This window comes from Penicillium maclennaniae (assembly GCF_028827695.1).
Source record: "Penicillium maclennaniae strain IBT 15551 chromosome Unknown utg000003l:1.0-5670915.0:1.0-5674809.0, whole genome shotgun sequence".
Taxonomy (NCBI): Eukaryota; Fungi; Ascomycota; class Eurotiomycetes; order Eurotiales; family Aspergillaceae; genus Penicillium; species Penicillium maclennaniae.
This window is the reverse complement of record NW_026623215.1, coordinates 4,205,370-4,226,132: the sequence shown is the minus strand read 5'-3', so window position 1 is coordinate 4,226,132 and position 20,763 is coordinate 4,205,370. Positions and strand designations below refer to the sequence as shown.

The window sequence follows — 20,763 nt, the reverse complement described above, 5'->3', positions numbered from 1 at the left end:
AGGGTTACGATGGTATGTTTGATCACGGAGCTTCTGCCATAGCAATGTCTATACTCGCACCACAAAGGGGACAAAACTCTGCATCGTGAAGCCCATCGGTGCCCCGCAGAAATCAGTGTGGGGTCATGAGAGATCTCCTTAACCCAAACAGGACAACGGAGTGCAGACGAAGCCGGCGAGCAAAAATTTTCCAGTGGAGCGCGCGCAGGGTCTTTTGCACGCGTTTGTATTGCCCGAAGCGGAAAAGCGGTAGAGAAATGATCTGCCACTAACTAAATCGGGTCTTGTATCCTGCGGTAATGGGTGTTGTATTGACGAGGTATTGTACCAAACACAGCTCGTGAGCCTTCGGCTCGCTGCTGTTTGCGCCACGTGATGCTTCCAAGTGGCAGCGGACGCATTCTCCATGTCGCTCGGCGCCGGCTCTCACGGCCAGCTAGGCTTTTTTTTTATCAGAGCGCGGAATATGCTCGAAGGCTCTTCCACCTCGGCAGGCTAAACGGCACACCCAGGGCTCACCTGACCGGTTACGACGCCGTCGCAGTGATCATCCGGGGTAAAGCACTATGACCATCTCCGTGTAGGGCCGATGTAGTCCCCGCCGTATACCCCGCCAACGGGCACATGCGAAGGCCGAGTACCTACGGAGCATGGGATGGGAGATCTCTCACCGGGGAGATAGCCGACCGTGACTCATTCAAAAGGTTGCGCACGGCCGGATGGCATCAACTTTCGCTTGAGAGTCTAGAGCGGTGATGGCAAGACGATGCCCGCATGAAACTTTGATGTGGGGAACAGCTGGGCTCGCGTCAGGCGATCCCCGATCGATGCTCATCCATGACCATTCGTGTTTGTTGTGCTCGGGCGAGATCCTGTTGGTTCACGGGCCCAGTGCCGGTGCCGAAAAGCCGACGTGGTCTAACATGAGACACGGAGTAGAATAAGACTATGAGGGATTTGTAAAGGAAAAAGCATATAAGACTATAGACAACATATCGGACGGCCAAAATACATCGGGCAAAGGACATACGTATGGAAACAGGTTTCAGAAGCTCCAGGTGATGGTCTCGCTGGGAGAAGATCTATAATAAGGACGAAGGACCTTGTGTGTGTGTGTGTGTATGTGATACGGTGTAATTGGCCGTAAACATGAATGTAACAGTACTGTGCGCATCCACAATGACGCTTCTCTGCCCCACCGGAACCTCCATTTTTTTTTTTCTAAAAAAAAATCGAAGTTTCTTGCAATGTCAATTTCCGTGTCTAGAACAACGAATAGCGGAGCCGTACCTGGTCTTGCTTTGGGACAAAGTGGACACCGTACTGAAAATTTTCTTAGTTTCTTAGAAGTTTTCCACGGGTTAGGCCCCATTTAGGCTTGTGGCACCTGATGGAGGGTTCATAAGGAACGGTCGCTCCTGTTACATTCTCTACTTGAGCTTCATACTATGTTCTACGTCGCTTTTACTCTGTATCATCGTACTGCGTCTCGAATTACACCTCATATTACATCGTGAACTACATCTTGGGCTACATCATCATTTACATCATTCAACGCTCACATCCACGGATCAAACTACATTCAAGATGCCGGGCCGTTTAATCCCCAACTTTGTTCGGGGCTCTGGCTCCCTGCACTCATCTCTCGCCTCGACACCGGCTCACTCCAATTCCTCCTCAACTACTTCCGTCAACGAAATTCCAGCACACCCAGTAGGCAAGAAGTCTGCGCATGCCACCCCGGATCGTGCCCGCTCCCCAGAGCGTCGCCTCTCATTCTCCATGGACCATTTAATCCACCCTTACCGGGACCACAGCAAGGACAAGGAAAAGCGTCGCAGCCTCGGCCGCGCCGGTCGATCCAAGGAACGCATCAGCAAGGAAGAGATGGCTCTGCCTTCAGCCAAGCTTGACGTTCTGGTGGAATCCCCACCTCTGGTCTGCTACGGCAACCCCTCCACCTCCACCGGCGCTTTGTTCTCGGGCCGTCTGCGTATCGCCGTGGCAGAACTGGCTCATGAGGTGACTTTGGACCAATTCGACGTGCGTCTCGTTTGCAAGACATCGACAAAGAAGCCCGTGTCCAGCCACTGTTCCAACTGCGCCACTCGCACTGATGAGCTTACTCGCTGGAACTTTCTTACCGAGAAACTCAAGCTCGCCCACGGTGACCACGACTTCCCCTTCAGCTATCTCTTCCCCGGCCACTCGCCCGCTTCGTGCGATGGCGCTCTTGGCAAGGTGGAGTACTTCCTGCTCGCCCATGCTCGCAGCACTACCGGCGAGGAGTTCAGCATCAAGCTGCCTTTGAACCTCCGCCGCGCTCTACTTGCCGGAAACGACAAGTCCTCCATTCGCATTTTCCCTCCCACCAATCTGACGGGCCGCATCGTCTTGCCCTCAGTGGTGCACCCTTATCGGCAAGTTCCCGGTGGAGATGACCCTGAGTGGGGTCGTCGACAAGGGCGATGAGACTCAGACTCGCTGGCGTCTGCGCAAGATGATGTGGCGCATCGAGGAGCACCAGAAGATTGTCTCCACCGCCTGCCCGAAGCACTCTCACAAGATCGGCGGCGAGAACAAGGGGGTACTCCATCAGGAGACCCGTATCATCGGCCACAACGAAGAGAAGACTGGCTGGAAGACCGACTTTGACACCGCGGGCGGTGAAATCGGTATGCAGTTCGAGGCTAGCATTAACCCCACCACCAACCCGGTATGCGACATGGAGGCCCCTGGTGGCCTCGAAGTCAAGCACAATCTCGTCATTGAGCTCATCGTGGCTGAGGAATTCTGCCCCAACCGCAACACCCGTCTGATCACCCCGACTGGTGCCGCCCGCGTGCTCCGTATGCAGTTCAACCTCCACGTCACGGAGCGCGGTGGTCTCGGTATCAGCTGGGACGAGGAGATGCCCCCAGTTTACGAGGACGTCCCCGCCAGCCCTCCCGGCTACACTAAACTCGACGACACCGCCAGTGTCATGGAAGACTACCAAGGCTCCCCTCTGCCTCTGCCAGAGTACGATGAGCTGGAGCGATTGGATTCGCTACGCCTGGACAGTGACTCGACTCACTCGTCCGCCCCGTCCTCCTCCCGCGGACGTGTCCGCTTCACAGTCGACGATCTTGTTACCGACCACACCCCTCCTCCCTCTGAACCCGCTTCTCGCGCTCCCTCTCGCACTCCCTCCGTCGACTCATCGCGCCAATAAAACTTTCCACTTGATGGTCTGAAAATCATCGTTCCACATGACTTTACGATCTCCACGACCCAAAGAAAGACTTTTCCTTATCAATTTCTAATAATTCAAGATTCAACGGTCATCACCTTCACGGAGGATGATGCCTCATGAACCTCTAATTCCTTGAACTTCAGCGGCGTTATGATACTTGAACGGAGAAGAAAAAAATAATACCTCCATGGTTGAAGGAAACAAGAAACAGAATTCCCGGCTTGGTCGCATTTTCTTCTTCGCTTGGACGGACCAATTTCGATCCACCCTTTGCATTATACCCATCATTCGCTTCAACTGTGAATTTCTTTTCCTTTTTTCTCCCTATCTTCCTATGGATTTTTCCGGATTTTTATTCCCCCTCCTGTTTTAGAAAATTGGTTCATTCCGTCAAGGAAGAATTCTCAACCCTTATCTGATATTTAATGCAATGACTTCAAATGTCCATCCTCCTCTTCACATATAGTAGGACTTTCTCGATACACTGCTTCTGAAACTTGACATCCAGCAGGCCATGTCATGGGAGGGGTGATAACAACCTCGTCGCCACCGACCCCGCCCCACACTACTCAGACCAGGAAAAAGTACAAATGCAGCCACAACCTTATCACCGCTTGGCCCTATGCCATCGCCAAGGCAGCCGCGCATTGATAGTTAAGTAGATGAGGGCGGCGGAAACCTCAAACACGGACCAAGAATAGTGATATCGAGATAGGGGCACAATTGAGATTTGTCCTGCCTTGTAGATACATCGGCGGTTAACTCTACCAGGTCCAAGTCGTATCGAGAGTGCTGGAAGTTTACGTGCTCAGTAAAGAGTGGGTGCGCGTAGAGTTGGTAGAGTGAAAGAGATAAGAGAGAGAGAGAGAACCGTGTCCCACACTCAGCCCCTATTTTCTAAGATTGAACTCTATTCATCCTTGGCTATTCTGGAGGGTTCTTCACCGGGTAATGTGTGAAGTCTAAGTGAAATCTTGATAATTTCACATCCTCCCAATACTTCCTAGCATCTAATTCCTAGCATCTACTTCTGAAGCATCTTCAGCTGTCATTTATTAAGGTGTGACAGTCTGAATCTATTATAATCCCCACCATTAGCAACATCTTATTCCCGCGCTTTGAGCCACTTCCATTGTGGCTCTAGAGTTGAGCAACATATTTAAGAACGATAGGATATGGACGTGGGTCACGAGAGTAGGCATGGTCATCTGAACCGATCATGAATTGAAACTAGCAGGGGCATTCGTTGAGCGGATGTTCTAGTCCTGTGAAGCATCTGGCTCGAAGCATTGCAGCATAAAAGAAACTTATCAATTCAATGAAAATTAGGTTCCAAGCATCAATATCGGATGTCCCTGCAAGCATGGTATTATATCGAGGGATTAGGACGGTTAATTTCTCACTTTCTGAATAGTAGACACAATTTAAGGGCGAAGAGAACATTACAGGAATTGAACGCAAAGCATAGAAAGTAAAATCACAGCGTCACCTCGTCAATATCATAGACCAAGTGACTTTGTCTCGCCCCCTTCAAGTCCAATCCTAAGACCCACACCATGCTTAATGCCATGGACACTTTGATTTCCTTCAACCAAAGTCCCCATGAAGTAGACTTCTTTCGCATCTCGCCATTGTCCTTGGCCATCTCGAAGATCTCGTCAACACGTGGTCTGCGAATGGCATCATATTTCTCAAGAACCTCACTTAGAGGGCGTGCGTCATCTTCGAGGAGCCGGGAAAGCAAAAAGACATCCTCGAGCGCCATCGAAACTCCCTGTCCAGCATGCGGCGACATGGCATGGGCTGCATCGCCGACCAAGACGCAACGGCCTTTGGACCACGCCTTGCCGAGAGGCAGACGGTAAATGGGATAGAACTTGACCACAGAGGTGCTGCTGACAACCCTCTTCAGCGTGCTTCCCCAATCTCCCTGCGCATTTTTCAAGACTTCAAGAAGCATGTCTTTGAATCCTTGTACCTCCCCCTTCCCATGCACCTCCCATCCATCGCGACTATCCCCAGACTCGGGAAGCGGGACCTCCTTGGTAAAGAACCAGAATAACTCATCCTTAGTAGCTGTGCATGGGTTCAATGCCATCATTCCTTCCTCCGTCATCGTTGCCTCAAGCCCAGAGATCTGGTCCATGACCTCCAACGAAACAGTCTCAGCCGGAACAATGGACATGATCCCCGACAATCCCGAGTACTCCGCCATCTGACTTGGGTCGATATATTTTCTTCGAACAAAGGAATGAATCCCATCACACCCAAGTAACAGATCCGCCACATCTGTCTCCCCATCTTCAAACACCACACTCACCTCGTCAACACGATCATCAATCTTCACCAACTTCTTCCCAAACCGAACAGGAATCCCCGCTTTCTCAACCTCCTCAAGCAAAATTTGCTGTAAATCTCTCCTCTTAATTCGCAGATATCCGAACCCCGTCTTCTCCCGTGCCCAACCAACATGATCGATCGACCCAAGTACATGACCTCGCAACGAGTGTATCGTCAGATTGCGTCCACCGTAGCCCCTGCTTACGGCTGCATCGTAGACGCCAAGTCGGTGTAGGAGGCGGAGACCATTGGGCTGGATTCCAATCGCCCCACCTAGCGTCGAGGGCGAAGAACGGAGCTCGTAGACCGTACATTTTATGTTTGTCTGTTGGTGGAGACGCAGTGCTGCTGCAAGGCCAGCGGGGCCGGCGCCAATGATGATTGCCTGCAGATTGGACTGGTTGGCACCTGGGGCTGTGGGAAAATGGGTTGGTCTTACCTTTCGAATTTCCGGCATAGTCTCTTTCGTTTACCCTCGGTTCTGGTGCAGATGATATGGTTGATTGATTCTGATGATCCTTTCAATCCGGAACTATTAGAATTCATATACTTTCGTCCTGCCTCTGGGCTCCGCGGACACTAGTCCAGTTTAGGTATTTTAGCCCGCGGAGCGGAAATCTCATATTCTAGGACGTGGAAATCTTGCAATGGTCTGGTCTAGGCTTCGACCGGGATATTCCGAATATTTAGATTCTCAAAATGAACAGAGATTGTACATCTTTCGTCACGTGGGACTAAATACATTATCATTCGGTCGCATCAGTAATCTGAATGTTGAAGGTTTAGAACATTTACAATTGGGATCTGGCGAGCAGGGCATCGGGACGTCTAAATACACTTCAACAAGGCCGTTGGGCGCGCGCAGAGTGCGCGCCTATCTGAATTGTCCCCAATTTGCTAGTTAGTCTCACGACTTATGCATTTAAAATTAAGTTTTTATATCCAAAATTCTAGTTTATATATAGGTAAATAGAAATAGTATAGAGTGCCCAGAAGGCCCTGCTCTAACTAGGGGGTAGCTTAGGGCTTTCTGGGCGATAGACCTAATATATCGGTCAATAGCTTAGTTAGGCTTATTTATTCTGTGGCGGCTTCTCTTATATTACTTTTATCTAACTAATATAATATAGGTAATAATAGTTTAGCCTTCTTACTCTTTCGCTTCTCCCTATTAGCCCGCTTTCTCTTCTTCCGGTTCTTCTTATCTTAAGACTATATAGTCTCTATGTGGGAGATCCAGTGGGAGATCTAATGGGAGATCAAGTCTTTTATCCTTCGATGAATAAAAGAATATTTCCTTAATAGGAAACCTCAGGGTATGATATGATGATTGAAGAAGAATTATATTTTTCTTGTAGAGAATTGCGGACATATTTATATCCAATCAACAAAATTCTAGGCCTATATTAGACTTGCATTATTTTAAGTCTAGGCCTGTCTTGCTTTGAAATCAATTATAGTCTAGGCATCATTTTTAGTCTAGACCTATTGTCAAGGTATCATTAATAGTCTAGACCTATTGTCAAGGTATCATTAATAGTCTAGACCTATGTCAAGGCATCATTAATAGTCTAGACCTATAGAACACCTTTTAATAGACCTATTATAATTAGGTGGTGTTGGGATATAAGGGGAAAGCTACCACGAAGCAGATCGTGGCCCCTTAAGTCCGTGGGATCAACCTTAGTCCGGCTGGGTCAGTCAGTGCCAGACAAAGGTGGAAGGTCAAAGGTCGTAGGATAGACTATAAGCAGATATAGCCTAAACGAAGGCAGAACCACAGTCCTGTGGATCAAAGGAAGAAGGTAGAGATGACTTTTGGAAAGTGGACAATGACTTCAGGAAAGTAGAAATGACTTCAGGAAAGTAGAACTGACTTGATTCTATCTGCTAGACAAGAAGGACGTATTTATAGGCTAGGATAGCCTAGAAATGACGTCTAGAATAACATATAAATGACGTACAAACACTAGGTAGCAACATAATGAAGGTGGCAAAGAAGGGAACCGAAGAGAAGCGAAAAGAATGATGTTAAGGATCGACGGTCTAAGCCACCCCGAAAGCACCCCCGCAGGATCAGACCATTCATGCCTGAAGGCAGACCATTTACCCCTAAAGAAAATGGTCCTGCCTATCGTTCGGGGGAGGGCCGCGGACCAGAATCAGAAGTGGTCAAAACATCATTTTGATAGAAGAAAAATCTGGTCACGTGATCAATGCAATCTGGTCTTATATGTTGAATATAAGGATAGATCTTTCTATGTAGCATTGGTCTATATTCCAATAGGTGGCTTTTCGTATTTTCCTGACTAATTATAAAGATCATAGTCTTCTTGGATGACTAAAGGTAATGCTGACAGTCCTTGATAATGCTGACAAAGATAATGCTGACAGTCCTTAAATATGCTGACAGGAGGGGTAATATATAGTGGGAGAATTAGTGATATAATAAGCTTATATATAGCCTTAGGCATAATTTAATATCTGTAGTGCATAGTATATCTCCAGACACACTTAGAGGGAGAGAAGTTATCTACCTAATTCATTTAGGATTCACCCAATTTCTTCTATCTATAATACAGCATTAAGATTATCCCGCACGGCCGCAACAGGGCATCAGTACGGCCTCACCCAGCATCCTCTACACCAGACAGGCAGTGTGTGTGTGTGTGTGTGTGTGTTGTCCAGTCTGCATCGCCAGACAGCCATCGAGCCGTTCCCATTTTAGTAGATAACTTATCTATCTCTAAGTGTGTCTTAAAGGTACGCTATGCACTACAGATATTGAATTATGCCTAAGGCCACACATAGGCTATTATGTCACCGGTTCTCCCACTACACTATCTTTAATTATATATATTTTATATAGCTAACTTACCCCTTTCTATCTCTACTAAGGCACTAATATTAGTAGGTTTATTTATCTATAAGTATTTTTCTTTTTGCTAATTAGTAATTTTATCTTATAATATAAGATTCTTTCGGTAAGACTTTACTAATAACTTATATTTAAGAGAGCCCGAGTACCCGCGATATAATATTAATTTATTTACCGACCGACCGGACTTAGAATTTAGGTATAAGTAATAGGTCTACGGAGCTACTTAGCTTTATATAGCGCCTAAAGATAGAGTGTCAGCATATTTAAGGACTGTCAGCATTATCTTTGTCAGCATTATCAAGGACTGTCAGCATTACCTTTAGTCATCCAAGAAGACTATGATCTTTATAATTGGTCAGGAAAATACGAAAAGCCACCTAATTATAATAGGTCTATTAAAAGGTGTTCTATAGGTCTAGACTATTAATGATGCCTTGACATAGGTCTAGACTATTAATGATGCCTTGACAATAGGTCTAGACTAAAAATGATGCCTAGACTATAATTGATTTCAAAGCAAGACAGGCCTAGACTTAAAACAATGCAAGTCTAATATAGGCCTAGAATATTGTTGATTGGATATAAATATGTCCGCAATTCTCTACAAAAAAAAATAGTTCTTCTTCAATCATCATATCATACCCTAAGGTTTCCTATTAAGGAAATATTCTTTTATTCATCGAAGGATAAAAGACTTGATCTCTTATTGGATCTCCCACTGGATCTCCCACAAAGTCTCTTTAGGCTATCTATCTTATATTATATTATTATTATTAGTATTGATAATATATAGTTAGAATTTACTAGTCTAGGAGTTCCTTATTCTAATAATATCTTAGTCTTTATAGCGCTTTATAGGATAGCCTTTAATAGCGTTAATAGCACTAAATAGGATAATTACTTTCTTATCCTTACTTTCCTTAAGCTTCTCCTATATAGGCGCGGTACTAAGAAGTATAGTAATAATAGAGTAGATAGATATATTTAGGTTCGTAAGATAAAGGGGAGCAAGAAGAGTAATATAAGTAATATTATTACTTAGCTATACGGATACTCTATATAACTCCTACTTCTTTTAGTTATTATATTACGCTTAGAAGGCTTCTTAGTTTAATTATCCTAGGATTACGCGTAGTCTTAGGCCTAGTTATTTAATAGTGCCTAAAACTATCTAATTTATAATATTATAGTATATAATATCACGGCCTTATATATCGCAGATAGATAGATATTAATTTAGTTAAGAGAAGTAGGTACCTCCGTATATCTAATATTTTACTAAAGGATTAGCGCCGAGGCTATTTAAAGGGTTTTTTCTATTAGGCTCGTACCGAATATTATTTCTTATATCTTATTTAGCCTATAGCTTAAGAGTAAGTGCCTCTATCTATAATTATATTTCTCTAAGTTTCTTATCCTATTTATCTTAATATTAGACCTAACTAATAATTAGTTACCGATTTTCCTAAGGCTTTATAATAGTAGTAGGTAACTACTATAAGGGATAAAGTTATTAGTTACGCTTAGGGTTACTTAGAGAAGATTTAATAGTTAAAAGAATTCTCTAAATATCGGTTTTCTCTCTAATATATAACCTAATTACTATATATACCTCCGAATAGATAATTAGTGTCCCTTTTAGTAACTACTTATAAGAATACCTTTTAATAACCTTCTCCTTAAGCTACTATAAAAGTCCTTAGATAAGGAGACTTACCCTATCTATATCGCTAACCTCGCCTTTTAAGTAGATATAGCTAAAGATATTATCGAACTTATTAAGATATAAGCGAATATTATCCTATATTATTCGCTTAACCTATATAAGAGATTAAAGGTATATCTTTATATACCTTTATTACTCGCTATCGTTATTATAGAAATACTCTAAGAAAGCTTCCTTAAAGGTATCTTAGTCTTTTCTTAGCTAGGAGTCTTATCTCTTTACCTAAGACTTAGTAATCTTCGCGTAGTACTAAGGTAATATACCTATAATATCTTTATCGCTTTTAACGCTATATCTAAAATATATATCCTATAGCTTCTCTAGGAACTTAGAGATATCGGTCTTATTAAAGTATAGTGCTCCTAGGGATCCTAGAGCTAGTAATACAGAGAAATAAGGCACTTAAACTATATAAGGATAAGTGTTGGGATATAAGGGGAAAGCTACCACGAAGCAGATCGTGGCCCCTTAAGTCCGTGGGATCAACCTTAGTCCGGCTGGGTCAGTCAGTGCCAGACAAAGGTGGAAGGTCAAAGGTCGTAGGATAGACTATAAGCAGATATAGCCTAAACGAAGGCAGAACCACAGTCCTGAGGATCAAAGGAAGAAGGATAGAAGAAGGTAGAGATGACTTTTGAAAGTGGACAATGACTTAAGGAAAGTAGAACTGACTTCAGGAAAGTAGAACTGACTTGATTCTATCTGCTAGACAAGAAGGACGTATTTATAGGCTAGGATAGCCTAGAAATGACGTCTAGAATAACATACAAATGACGTACAAACACTAGGCAGCAACATAATGAAGGTGGCAAAGAAGGGAACCGAAGAGAAGCGAAAAGAATGATGTCAAGGATCGACGGTCTAAGCCACCCCGAAAGCACCCCCGCAGGATCAGGCTATGCATGCCTAAAGGTGGACCATTTTACCCCTAAGGGAAAGTGGTCCGCCTATCCTTAAGGGGACCGAGGGTCGAAGTCTGTTCACCGGGGTCCGAAGACCATGGTCGAAGTCCGCGGGCAAGGCATGCCCGAAAGCACCCCCGAAGGAACGGACCATTCATGCCTGAAGGCGGACCATTTACCCCTAAAGGAATATGGTCCCGCCTATCGTTCGGGGGAGGGCCGCGGACCAGAATCAGAAGTGGTCAACACATCATTTTGATAGAAGAAAAATCTGGTCACGTGATCAATGCAATCTGGTCTTATATGTTGAATATAAGGATAGATCTTTCTATGTAGCATTGGTCTATATTCCAATAATAAGATATAGCTTATACCTTACTAGGCGGTTCGGCTAAGGACAATAGTAACTAATACTTATAATCTATATTATCCGTATAATTATTACCACTTACGGTTAATTCGGATCTTTCTAGTATAGGTTTACGATAATCTATAAAGGTTAGAATACCCTTAAGGTCTGATAGCTTAGGAGCTATTATACCTTATATATTATACGCTATTACTTACTTATAAAAAAGAGATAGCTTTTTAGCTAAAAAGAAATACTAACTCTGTACGCTTTACTTTTAATCATATCTCTTTAATAATTCTTTTTTTTTTTTTTTTTCTTATTAAGGCTACTTCCTTTTCTTATAATTTATAATATAGAATTATTTATATTAATATTATCTGTGTGTTGGAGTACTATAGCTATCGGATACCTAGGTACCCCTGCTCGGCCACCGTATTTAATTAGATAGGCTATATCTTTAGTAGTATCTAAAGTACCGCTATATCTCCCGTATATTAGTCCGATAGCATTCCTCGTAGGAACTAGATATATTTAGGAGAATACTATATCTCGGCTAGTCACTTATTTGTCCGCACCGACTATATACCGTCGCAATCACTGGTGAATATAGTCTCCCGCTTAAGGTCTTAGATAGTCTTATAGCCTTTAGGGTCAAACGCGATCCCCACCCTTTAGGTATGTGTTTCTTCGTATAGTGATATGCCTTAACAAAAGAGCCTTCCCGGGGACGCCAATATAAAATAGGAACGGCTCAATAGCTATCTGGCGATACAGACTAAACAACACACACACACACACATACACACTGCCTATCTGGTATAAAGGATGCTAGGTGAGGCCGTACTGATGCCCTATTGCGGCCGTGCGGGATAATCTTAATACTGCATTATGGATAGAAGAAATTGGGTGAATCCTGAATGAATTGGGTAGATGACTTCTCTCCCTCTAAGTGTGTCTGGAGATGTACTATGCACTGCAGACATTAAATCATGCCTGAGGCCACACATAGGCTCATTATGTCACCAATTCTCCCACTACACTACCTAATTCATTTAGGTTCACCCTATTTCTTCTATTTATAATATAGTATTAAGGTTATCCCGTACGGCCGTAACAGGGTATCAGTACGGCCCGTCCAGCGTCCTCTACACTAGACAGGCAGTGTATATATGTGTGTTGTCCAGTCTGCATCGCCAGACAGCCGTCGAGCCGTTCCTATTTCAATATGTAATTTGCGGAGTATTTGACATATTATCAATCTATAATCGATTGAGCTCCCTGTAATCTACTTTTTCGTCTATTTTTCAAGTGATCGTAGTAGGATTTCTCCAGTGCCTGCTGGCACGCCTCTCGATCGAAGGAATCCGGCCACCCATGCTCGAGATAAATATCGCGCATCACCTGCAGATTGTGTTAAATTAATGCGAACGCCGGGTCTTTTGCAAAAAAAAAACAATGCGACAAGTGACCTACCTTTCCCTTATCATCGCCATATGAACGAGTTGGCTCCTCGTACCATTCGTAGACTCTTGGCCAGGATCCAACCTTCTGGACGTGCGGGATCCAATTGAGATTTTGAAATCTCTGTTTAAAAAATTCCAAGCGATCAACCAGTGGCTCAGTCTCTGGTTCACATTTAACGCGCCAATATCGCGGATCCTCCTCAGCGTAATCTGGCTTATATATTAACCTATCGGGTGCATATTCTGTTGCGGTACCTGGAACATAGATTAAAAACCGGATATCGAAGATGCTTCGGGGCCGGGAGTGAGTTCGCGTACCATCTGATGTGTCAAATATAAGTGATTGGCCGTATCTCCCCGAATCCGTGAGATTAATCACCCATAGTGGGAACTCAAATTCATCGGGCACGACAGGCAGATACTTGCGAGGATCTTTGTTCCCATAATCACATACAGTGCTCCATGGTCTGATATACCACTGGCTGCGCCTGGAGTCTAGGTATGGCAAGTGGCGAAGCAGTTTGATAACTTCCTCTGTTTTATTGAGAGAGGCAAATGCCTCATTTTCCTGGGTGATGTGCGGCCATCCTCCGGGTGGAGGATAGAGAATGTCGGTTGGCTCCACGTACAGCAGAGTGGTAAGAGATTCGTAAAGATCCGTTATAGCGGAGATGGCCGCCTCACGACTGTATGTCGACGGCTTTTTAAGCCGAGGGTCTGAAGGATGCTGCATTCCTATGAAGGTGAAGGTGAAACGGACAGACTTAGGAAATTCCAAGGTTGTCATATTCCTGGCGTACAATGGTTACGATACACAAGATCGGTATTGATCGATACATCGTGTTAGCGGGTCGGATGGATACAGACAGTCCACTGTCTGTATCCATACAGTACATGTATGATTTATCGCAACAATCCTTTACCGTTTGACAACCGGAAAATTGATCCCGTTGGAACGAGCGAAATGAATCAGATATCCAGAATGAGGCAAAGCCAGAAACCCATGACTGATCTGATGATCAGCCAGAACATACTTCTATCGGATTTGATTTGAGACATGGCACCCATGTCTCAAATTTTATGTTTTTATACATGATCACCATGAGAAGGGCTTCTTCTCAAGAGTGACCCGGATCTTGAGAACGTCCGTGTTAGCAAGAGGGGTTAGCCAAGTGAGATTCGAGCACACTTTATACCCGTCGCTTGCTGCAAGCAGCTGCTATAGCCATATGAAATATTGTCAAAAATCTGTTGCTGATTCTATCGCGGAAGCTGTGCGAGTGGAGGAGGCAATATTACTCGTGTCGCATCGTCGTCCGAAGAAGGAGTGAAGTGGCCAAACGCATCCGGCGACGAGGGTCTGGCTAGTACGATTCGGCCCGTTAGTAATCGTTGCCCGTAGTCGAGTACATGAGGTATGATAGATTGAAGCCAAGTATAAAATTCTTCCTGCTGCCCAATAGAGAGTAGAGGAAACCGGCCGCAGCTCGGCGATCTCCGGGAAAGTGTGAGTATTCGGTTGCGACCAATGATGATGTCGACTTCTAACTGCAAGTAGCCTCTGTTGCCATTCCGTGAAGTAAACAACGAAAAATCGTAATGTTCAATGCATGGTCAAGTGGTCCTGAGGGTCCAGCCCTGCTGATAGACAAAAACGTGATTATTGCGTGGATGCGGGGTGGCGGCGCTCTTAATCTCACACAATGCAGCAACCCCTGGCGACGATATTACTGTACTCAGACGCTGTTACCTTCGTCTCCGAACTACGCACACGACGTCTGCAGCGCGTGCGCTTTCTTTACCGCACCTTAATCCCTTCTAACAACCGAGCGAAAGCGCGATCCTGCAGATACGGAAGTCATTTGTGAAATATGGTGCCGTTCGGGTATCAGCGGACAAGTTTGATTGCAAGAACGTATTCTCAGAGGTCAGTGATATGACTCCAGTTGCAGCTTCGACCCTAATCTCCTGACATAGCTCTAGGCGGAAGCCTTCTTCCAAGAAAGTAATAACACCAAGAACTTAACTACAGGGTTCTCGCCGTTCCTATCTGAGCGTGTCCGGAACAAAGAAGATATTCCCAAGCAAAGCTTCTATTATCCATTGTTTTTGGAGGAAAATCTCAACGGGTCAAGGAGCCCACCAGAAAAACTTCACGAGTCTATAGGACTTTTGCATCAGGTAAGACTGCTCTGTCGGTCACAAGACGCAAATCTGATGCATGCCTGAAGGCTTGGACGCTATTCCGGAAGGATTTACTTCGCGTTTATTTCTCCATCATACAGGGCCAAGATTCCGAGTGTGAACCAACAGCCGAATGACACTCGCGATACCTTAGGTATCCATCTCTACGGATCGCAGCGGCTTCGTGATCACGATAAATATTTTAACCCCCCACATATCGATAGTGGCTTTTTACGCTCTTATTTCATGCGCCTGGGGACAAGAGCGATCTCCTCGAGATCGCAAATCTCGAGTCCACAAACAAGGTTGGCAGCGAGGCAATCGGGGCAGAAAATGATATATTTCAAAAAGTCACCTTAGAGGAGGGAGAGGCCATTTTATTGATCGGTAGTAAGTCAGAACAGAAATTTGGTCCAGCCCGTGCTCGTGCTTCTGTACACAGAGTACAAAGACCCAATTCGTCAGTTCAGACGAGAAGACTCAGTCTGGCCTTCTTTTGTCGCCCTGAAGAGAAAAGCCTGAATGGCACCGATCCGGCACTTTTCACGCTGCTGCTACTGCGGCTGCCGCTGCTTGGCAGTTGCGACCCCGCCTGATATGTTGGTCCTTGACCTCTTCATTGAGCCAACCTTACGGTACTAGCTTGTGTTATTGCGCTCTTCCATGTCGTGATCCCGTTATGGTCTTGATTAGATCATAGGTTAACTAGCATCCGCGAGAGCGATGTCCAAGGTTTGCTCACGAAGGACATAGTTGGTTGGTAATGATTCTGAGCGATTTTGAACTTGACGGTTATGTATATGGTATATATAAGTTTAGTCTGGCGTACCCGTGTGAAGGAACCGCGGCATGACGAAAGAGTATCGTTACCTGCCTTCAGCGCAATATTTATGCGAAAGATCGCGTGAGCTTTTTCTTATAGTTAGGCATATTCACTGAATTGGATTTCACGCGGGGCGTACAGTGGGGCTTCGTAAGTTTGAATCCCCATTTTCAACGCTACAATGTCTCTTATTCGATCAGCAAGGGCTCCAACAGCGCTTCCGTATCTGTAGAAAATTCAATGGTTAGGGGGACCTATAAGCACGAAGAATTCAGAAATTTCTATACGGCAGAAAATATGGCAGAATTTGAGGCGGCAAAATCAGTATTTCTGACTTATGAACAACAACTGTATGTGCCTGTATTGCAAATACAATTTGTCTGTAGTTCAATCATCCTTGAAACAATGGCTTCCGGTAGATCAGCTATCTACAGCCGGTGGCCTGCATGCGACCGACCAGGATTCAGGCAGCCACTTAAAATTTCTTAGATGCTGGAAACGAATTGCTTGAAGTTGGTGCAGATAATACGATTGCTCAGGACTGGCAACCGTCGGCAGGTATAGTTCCGCTACCCCAAGCCATGAAATCAATCAAGTTTCGATAAATCAAAGTCAGGTGCAACACGAGCCGGTCTGTTCGCACTCGACCCCACCATCCCACCACTCTAGTTGCAAACAAAAATCCTCTCTTCTGGATGGTTTTTGTCATGGACGAGGCTGCCAGAAGGCTACCACGAGGCTACTACTCAAACGAGCGACCCACGGACTAATCCAGAAACCAAGAATTTGTCTGGTCCGTTCGGACAGTTTTCTGCATCTAAGAACGCGGAAAAATTTGCGGAACTAACAGTTAGCGACTCGGTCGTATGAATCAAAGCTCGGCCCTCGGGGGCGATCTCTCGCGGCCGACCTAGCAGGAGCATCTTTTCCCTCATACCATATCTCTTGGAAAATTCCCAGATTCGGAAAAGAAAGGTATCCATGAAAATGTCCAGTTCTAGGCCATTTTCATACTCTGACGCCTGTTCGACATTCTAGGCATGCCCCGCTGCGAATGATGAGACCCCACCAGGTGGATTCGACCTATTTGGAATTCTATGGACGGAGTCATCGCGTATAGCTTATAGAACCCTTTTTAGTGCATCCGCGTCCTACACGCTGTCCTAGTGGGGTATTGATCTTCCTAAACTTTATGCGGCAGCAACGACCCTCTCCGGAACCCCTGGATGGAAAAAGGAGGACAAGCCCCTGAGATGACTTTTTGACCTGAATGATCTTAGATGCTCAAATAACTCAATAAGGGCAGACAACGCTGAAAGGTGGTATCGAGCTATATACAGAAGCAACAACCAAACGCCCGGCCAGGATCCAGGGCCCAAACAAAATGCACAACGAATAGCGGGAACAAAGAAATCAGGAATCAAAAATCGGACCAAACGCCGGGATCCCTCGCGACTCGAGTTCATACACAATCTTCGCGGTCAGCACAGGGTTACTGATCACGCACACCGCTTCGGCCTCAAACTCTTGGATCTGTCGCTGCACGATAGGCACCATGTTCACGCGGCCTGTGACATTAGTGTCCATGATGATTGGATTGGCATCCATCTTGTGGACCAGATCCAGCACCCCTTGACCGTACGTCTTCAGCGGCGCCCGCGTCTGCCAGAGGACACGCAGAGCTGGTCGGTTGTCGTCACCCAAGAACGAAAGACAGGGACCGATGCCAGACCCTGTTGTCACCACGATCACTCGCTTGAAGACTCGCATGGCATACGCAAAACCATAAATCAGTACTCCGCGCTTATACAGACGGCTGGGAGGGTTATTGATTGTGTCAGAGGTCCAATCTCCGGCCTTGGATACCAAGACGGAGAACGATGGCTTTCCATTTGCACCGGCCGGGGCAGGGTCCGGGAACGTTGCAAACCCATGCCAGTCGCGCAGCGGATGCTTGGACAGGGAAGTGCCCTTGCCAAAGGTGGTGGTGGTGTGGTCGAAGTGCAGACGCACCGCATGGGTGGAGAGGGGCTCGGCCCGCACCGTGACTTTCCGCAACAGCAACCATGGATGAATGATGGCGGCAACGACGACCATCAAGAACCAAAAGGCCGGGAGCTCGACAACAAAGCGACCCATTGATTGGCCCTGGGCTCGGCTGATCTCGTGAGCGAAGAGCATCAAAAGGACTACAAACAACGCAATAACGAGCCACCCGAGGAAACGGTGGGTGAGTTCGAAATAGTCATGAAGCTTCATGCGGAACTTGGGGTGGGCCACAACGGCTATCGTCGTCAACAGAACAAGGATGATGTAGGCGACTGCAACAGGTGCGGCTGAGAATTTAATGGCTGCTGATGGTGACCAGTACTGATGCGACATCAGACCGACAAAACCGATGTACCACACCAACGCCGTAATACCACAGCCGCTATGCACCCCACCATAGTGATAGACCTTGGACAGCCATTTGCGCAGAGCGTATGGTGCCGATCTTGGCACCGAGAGCACAACTTTGAAGATCGTGTTCACCACCAGTGGCTGGCGGGCCAGACCGCAGGCTAGCAAATTGGCCGCAGCTGCATTCACCAAGGCAGTAAGTTTGCGGTTAGAAATCATCACATACACGAACACACCAATGTTGGCCAAGAAAACCAAGCTGAAAAGTCGTCTATAGATTGTCATGATGGCATACCGCAACCACGCCAAGCGCTTGGGCTTTGGTAAAGGTGTCTGGGCCTCGAGGTCGTCCGGAGACTCGAGGTCAGACGACAACATCGCCTTCGAGGACTTCTCGAGCACCAATGGAGACTCGCCATTGATCAAAGTTACTTCGCTGGGCCGGGAAGAGTGATTGATCACTCTTGCGACAGCAGCTGGCCGAGCTATTTGTTCATCGATGAGGGTAGCCTCGCTGGGCTTGTGAGCATGGCCTTTCTTTTCAAGGAAAACCTCGTTATCGACGAGTGTAGCCTCACTAGGCTTGTGAGAATGAGAGGCCATCTTGGTAGGGGCCACGGACGACGGCTTGGCTATAGGGTTTTTCTCCGAGTCCGACATGGTTGATGGACTTGCAGGAGAAAGAGTTTAGAAGGGGACCGAACGGGCGAAGCAGGTTGGAAAATTGACGAGGATAGCGTGCCTCTTGGGGCCAGGCATGTGGTTTTGAGGTGATAAGGGCTGAGGGCATCCAACTACCAAGCACGGGCTACCTGTTCGGTCTGTCGTGTCCCCACCGCGGATCTGACAATGATCTGACTTGTTGTGGACTTCGATGCCACTTGCTTGATTCTACCACAGGCCCTCCTTCCAAAATCGCGCACTACGACTAATATCACAAAACCCAAACCGGAAACCTTTTGGCCGGTCACAGCTTGGCGGTTCCCCATTTCAGGGGACCGCCCCGAGGATCCATTTTTCTCAACGCAAGGTTCGAAGGAGTGTATGACACTACCATCCGGGGCCTAAAATTCCGAAAGTCTAGTGAGACGCATTGGTTGCCAATGGAGTCACGGACTCGACCTCCTCCACTCCCTCGCTCAGCTCCGGATGACCGCCCACAAAGGGACATGGCGTTCGGATGGAGACTTGATGGGGCTGTGAAGCCGTGTTCTAAGATAGTGCATGAGCTGGGTGGTGGGCACACCCATTCATGGAGACGGGATAGACCGGAAGAGGAAGCATGGCAACGAACGGTCTGGTGTTCATCGAGATGTAACCCAATCACTGGGCCAGCTCCAAAGGATCGGCCGAGGTCAAGAAGCTAAACAGGTGATTTCTTTCGACCATGCCACTGACTCGCCACTAGAATGAGGTTCCTATGGAGCCATTCTGAGCATCCAAGCGAGGGCCTGGAAGGATCAGCCAAGGTTGCATGGAGACCCAATAAATGCACACTAACGAAATAGACACTTCCCGCTACCGGGCCATCGGAGCGAAGTGATAAGACCGACAATACAAGCGGAAAAACAGAACAATAACCAGCCAGCAGCTGATGAGAACGCCACCTACGGAGAACAATAAAGGCTGTTCCTGAAAGTGGCCGTTGGCTTTGTCTTGCAGCTAAGGAACCCTGCACCCGTGCTTTGGGGGGGAATGCTTAGCAGCTTTTTTATTCATTATTAATCTTTATTGTCTTTTCGAACCCCGTGCAGCCGATCATTACTCGCAGCGGGGTACGGAGCGTCTCCACCAGGCGTATTTTACTCTATGGAGACAGGTGCGCGAACCCCGAGGGGACCGGAGTGGATCCAGACCTCAGAGACTTGGGCCGTCCAGAACAGAGGGAAGTGTACTGTACCGCCTGTACGTGGCCGTCTATTCACTAGTCAATCGAGATCTAGGGCTGGCCCCGCGCGCAGACAGGATTTTTGCGTTTTGGCACCGGGCAGAGGGAGTGGAGGAATGATTTATCGGAGCTCCACTCATTGCGGGACAGAAGGACTGGGATATGCACCTCGCTCAGTTGGAGGGAATCAGAATTGACCGTCGGAGATCGGACAGGGCTAAGGGAAAGAGGGGCACAAACAGTCCCGATGGGATGTCAGGCCGGCCTGACATGAGTGGAGAATGAGGGTGTCAAGCGTTCTGGGGGGGAGAGATTGCCATGCGCTTGACATACGATTGGCAGGTGAGGGACGAGCGTCAGCCGTGGCTCCTCGACTCCCTGGCTACATCATCAACCAGGCCCGGGGGTGCGCCGGTCTGAACATCCCTGTTCGGTGCGAGTGCGAGAAATCATCCTCAGCTCGTGGGGATCAACAAAAGTGTTGGGACCAATGGGGTTCCGCAGCGACATATCAGGATCGAGGTTTCGATTTTGCAAATGACAGACTGGCGGTACTGATTCGCCACAAA

General features: G+C 46.6%; 3 protein-coding genes across 3 annotated transcripts; 1 reads left to right on the top strand and 2 right to left on the bottom strand.

Moving 5' to 3' along the window:
- Window positions 1-1,587: 1,587 nt before the first annotated feature.
- N7477_003697 (alpha-arrestin) lies at window positions 1,588-3,214 on the top strand (the record flags this gene model as incomplete). The annotated part of the gene is given in 2 exon segments (XM_056965360.1): window positions 1,588-2,391; window positions 2,405-3,214. 2 exon segments carry the CDS (start codon window positions 1,588-1,590, stop codon window positions 3,212-3,214), a joined length of 1,614 nt encoding a protein of 537 aa, XP_056825313.1.
- Window positions 3,215-4,712: 1,498 nt separating this feature from the next.
- N7477_003696 (FAD-dependent oxidoreductase) lies at window positions 4,713-6,032 on the bottom strand (the record flags this gene model as incomplete). Its single annotated transcript, XM_056965359.1, has 2 exons — window positions 4,713-5,960; window positions 6,015-6,032. 2 exons carry the CDS (start codon window positions 6,030-6,032, stop codon window positions 4,713-4,715), a joined length of 1,266 nt encoding a protein of 421 aa, XP_056825312.1.
- Window positions 6,033-17,319: 11,287 nt separating this feature from the next.
- N7477_003695 (integral membrane protein TmpA) lies at window positions 17,320-18,966 on the bottom strand (the record flags this gene model as incomplete). The annotated part of the gene is made up of 1 exon (XM_056965358.1): window positions 17,320-18,966. One exon carries the CDS (start codon window positions 18,964-18,966, stop codon window positions 17,320-17,322), a length of 1,647 nt encoding a protein of 548 aa, XP_056825311.1.
- Window positions 18,967-20,763: the final 1,797 nt, after the last annotated feature.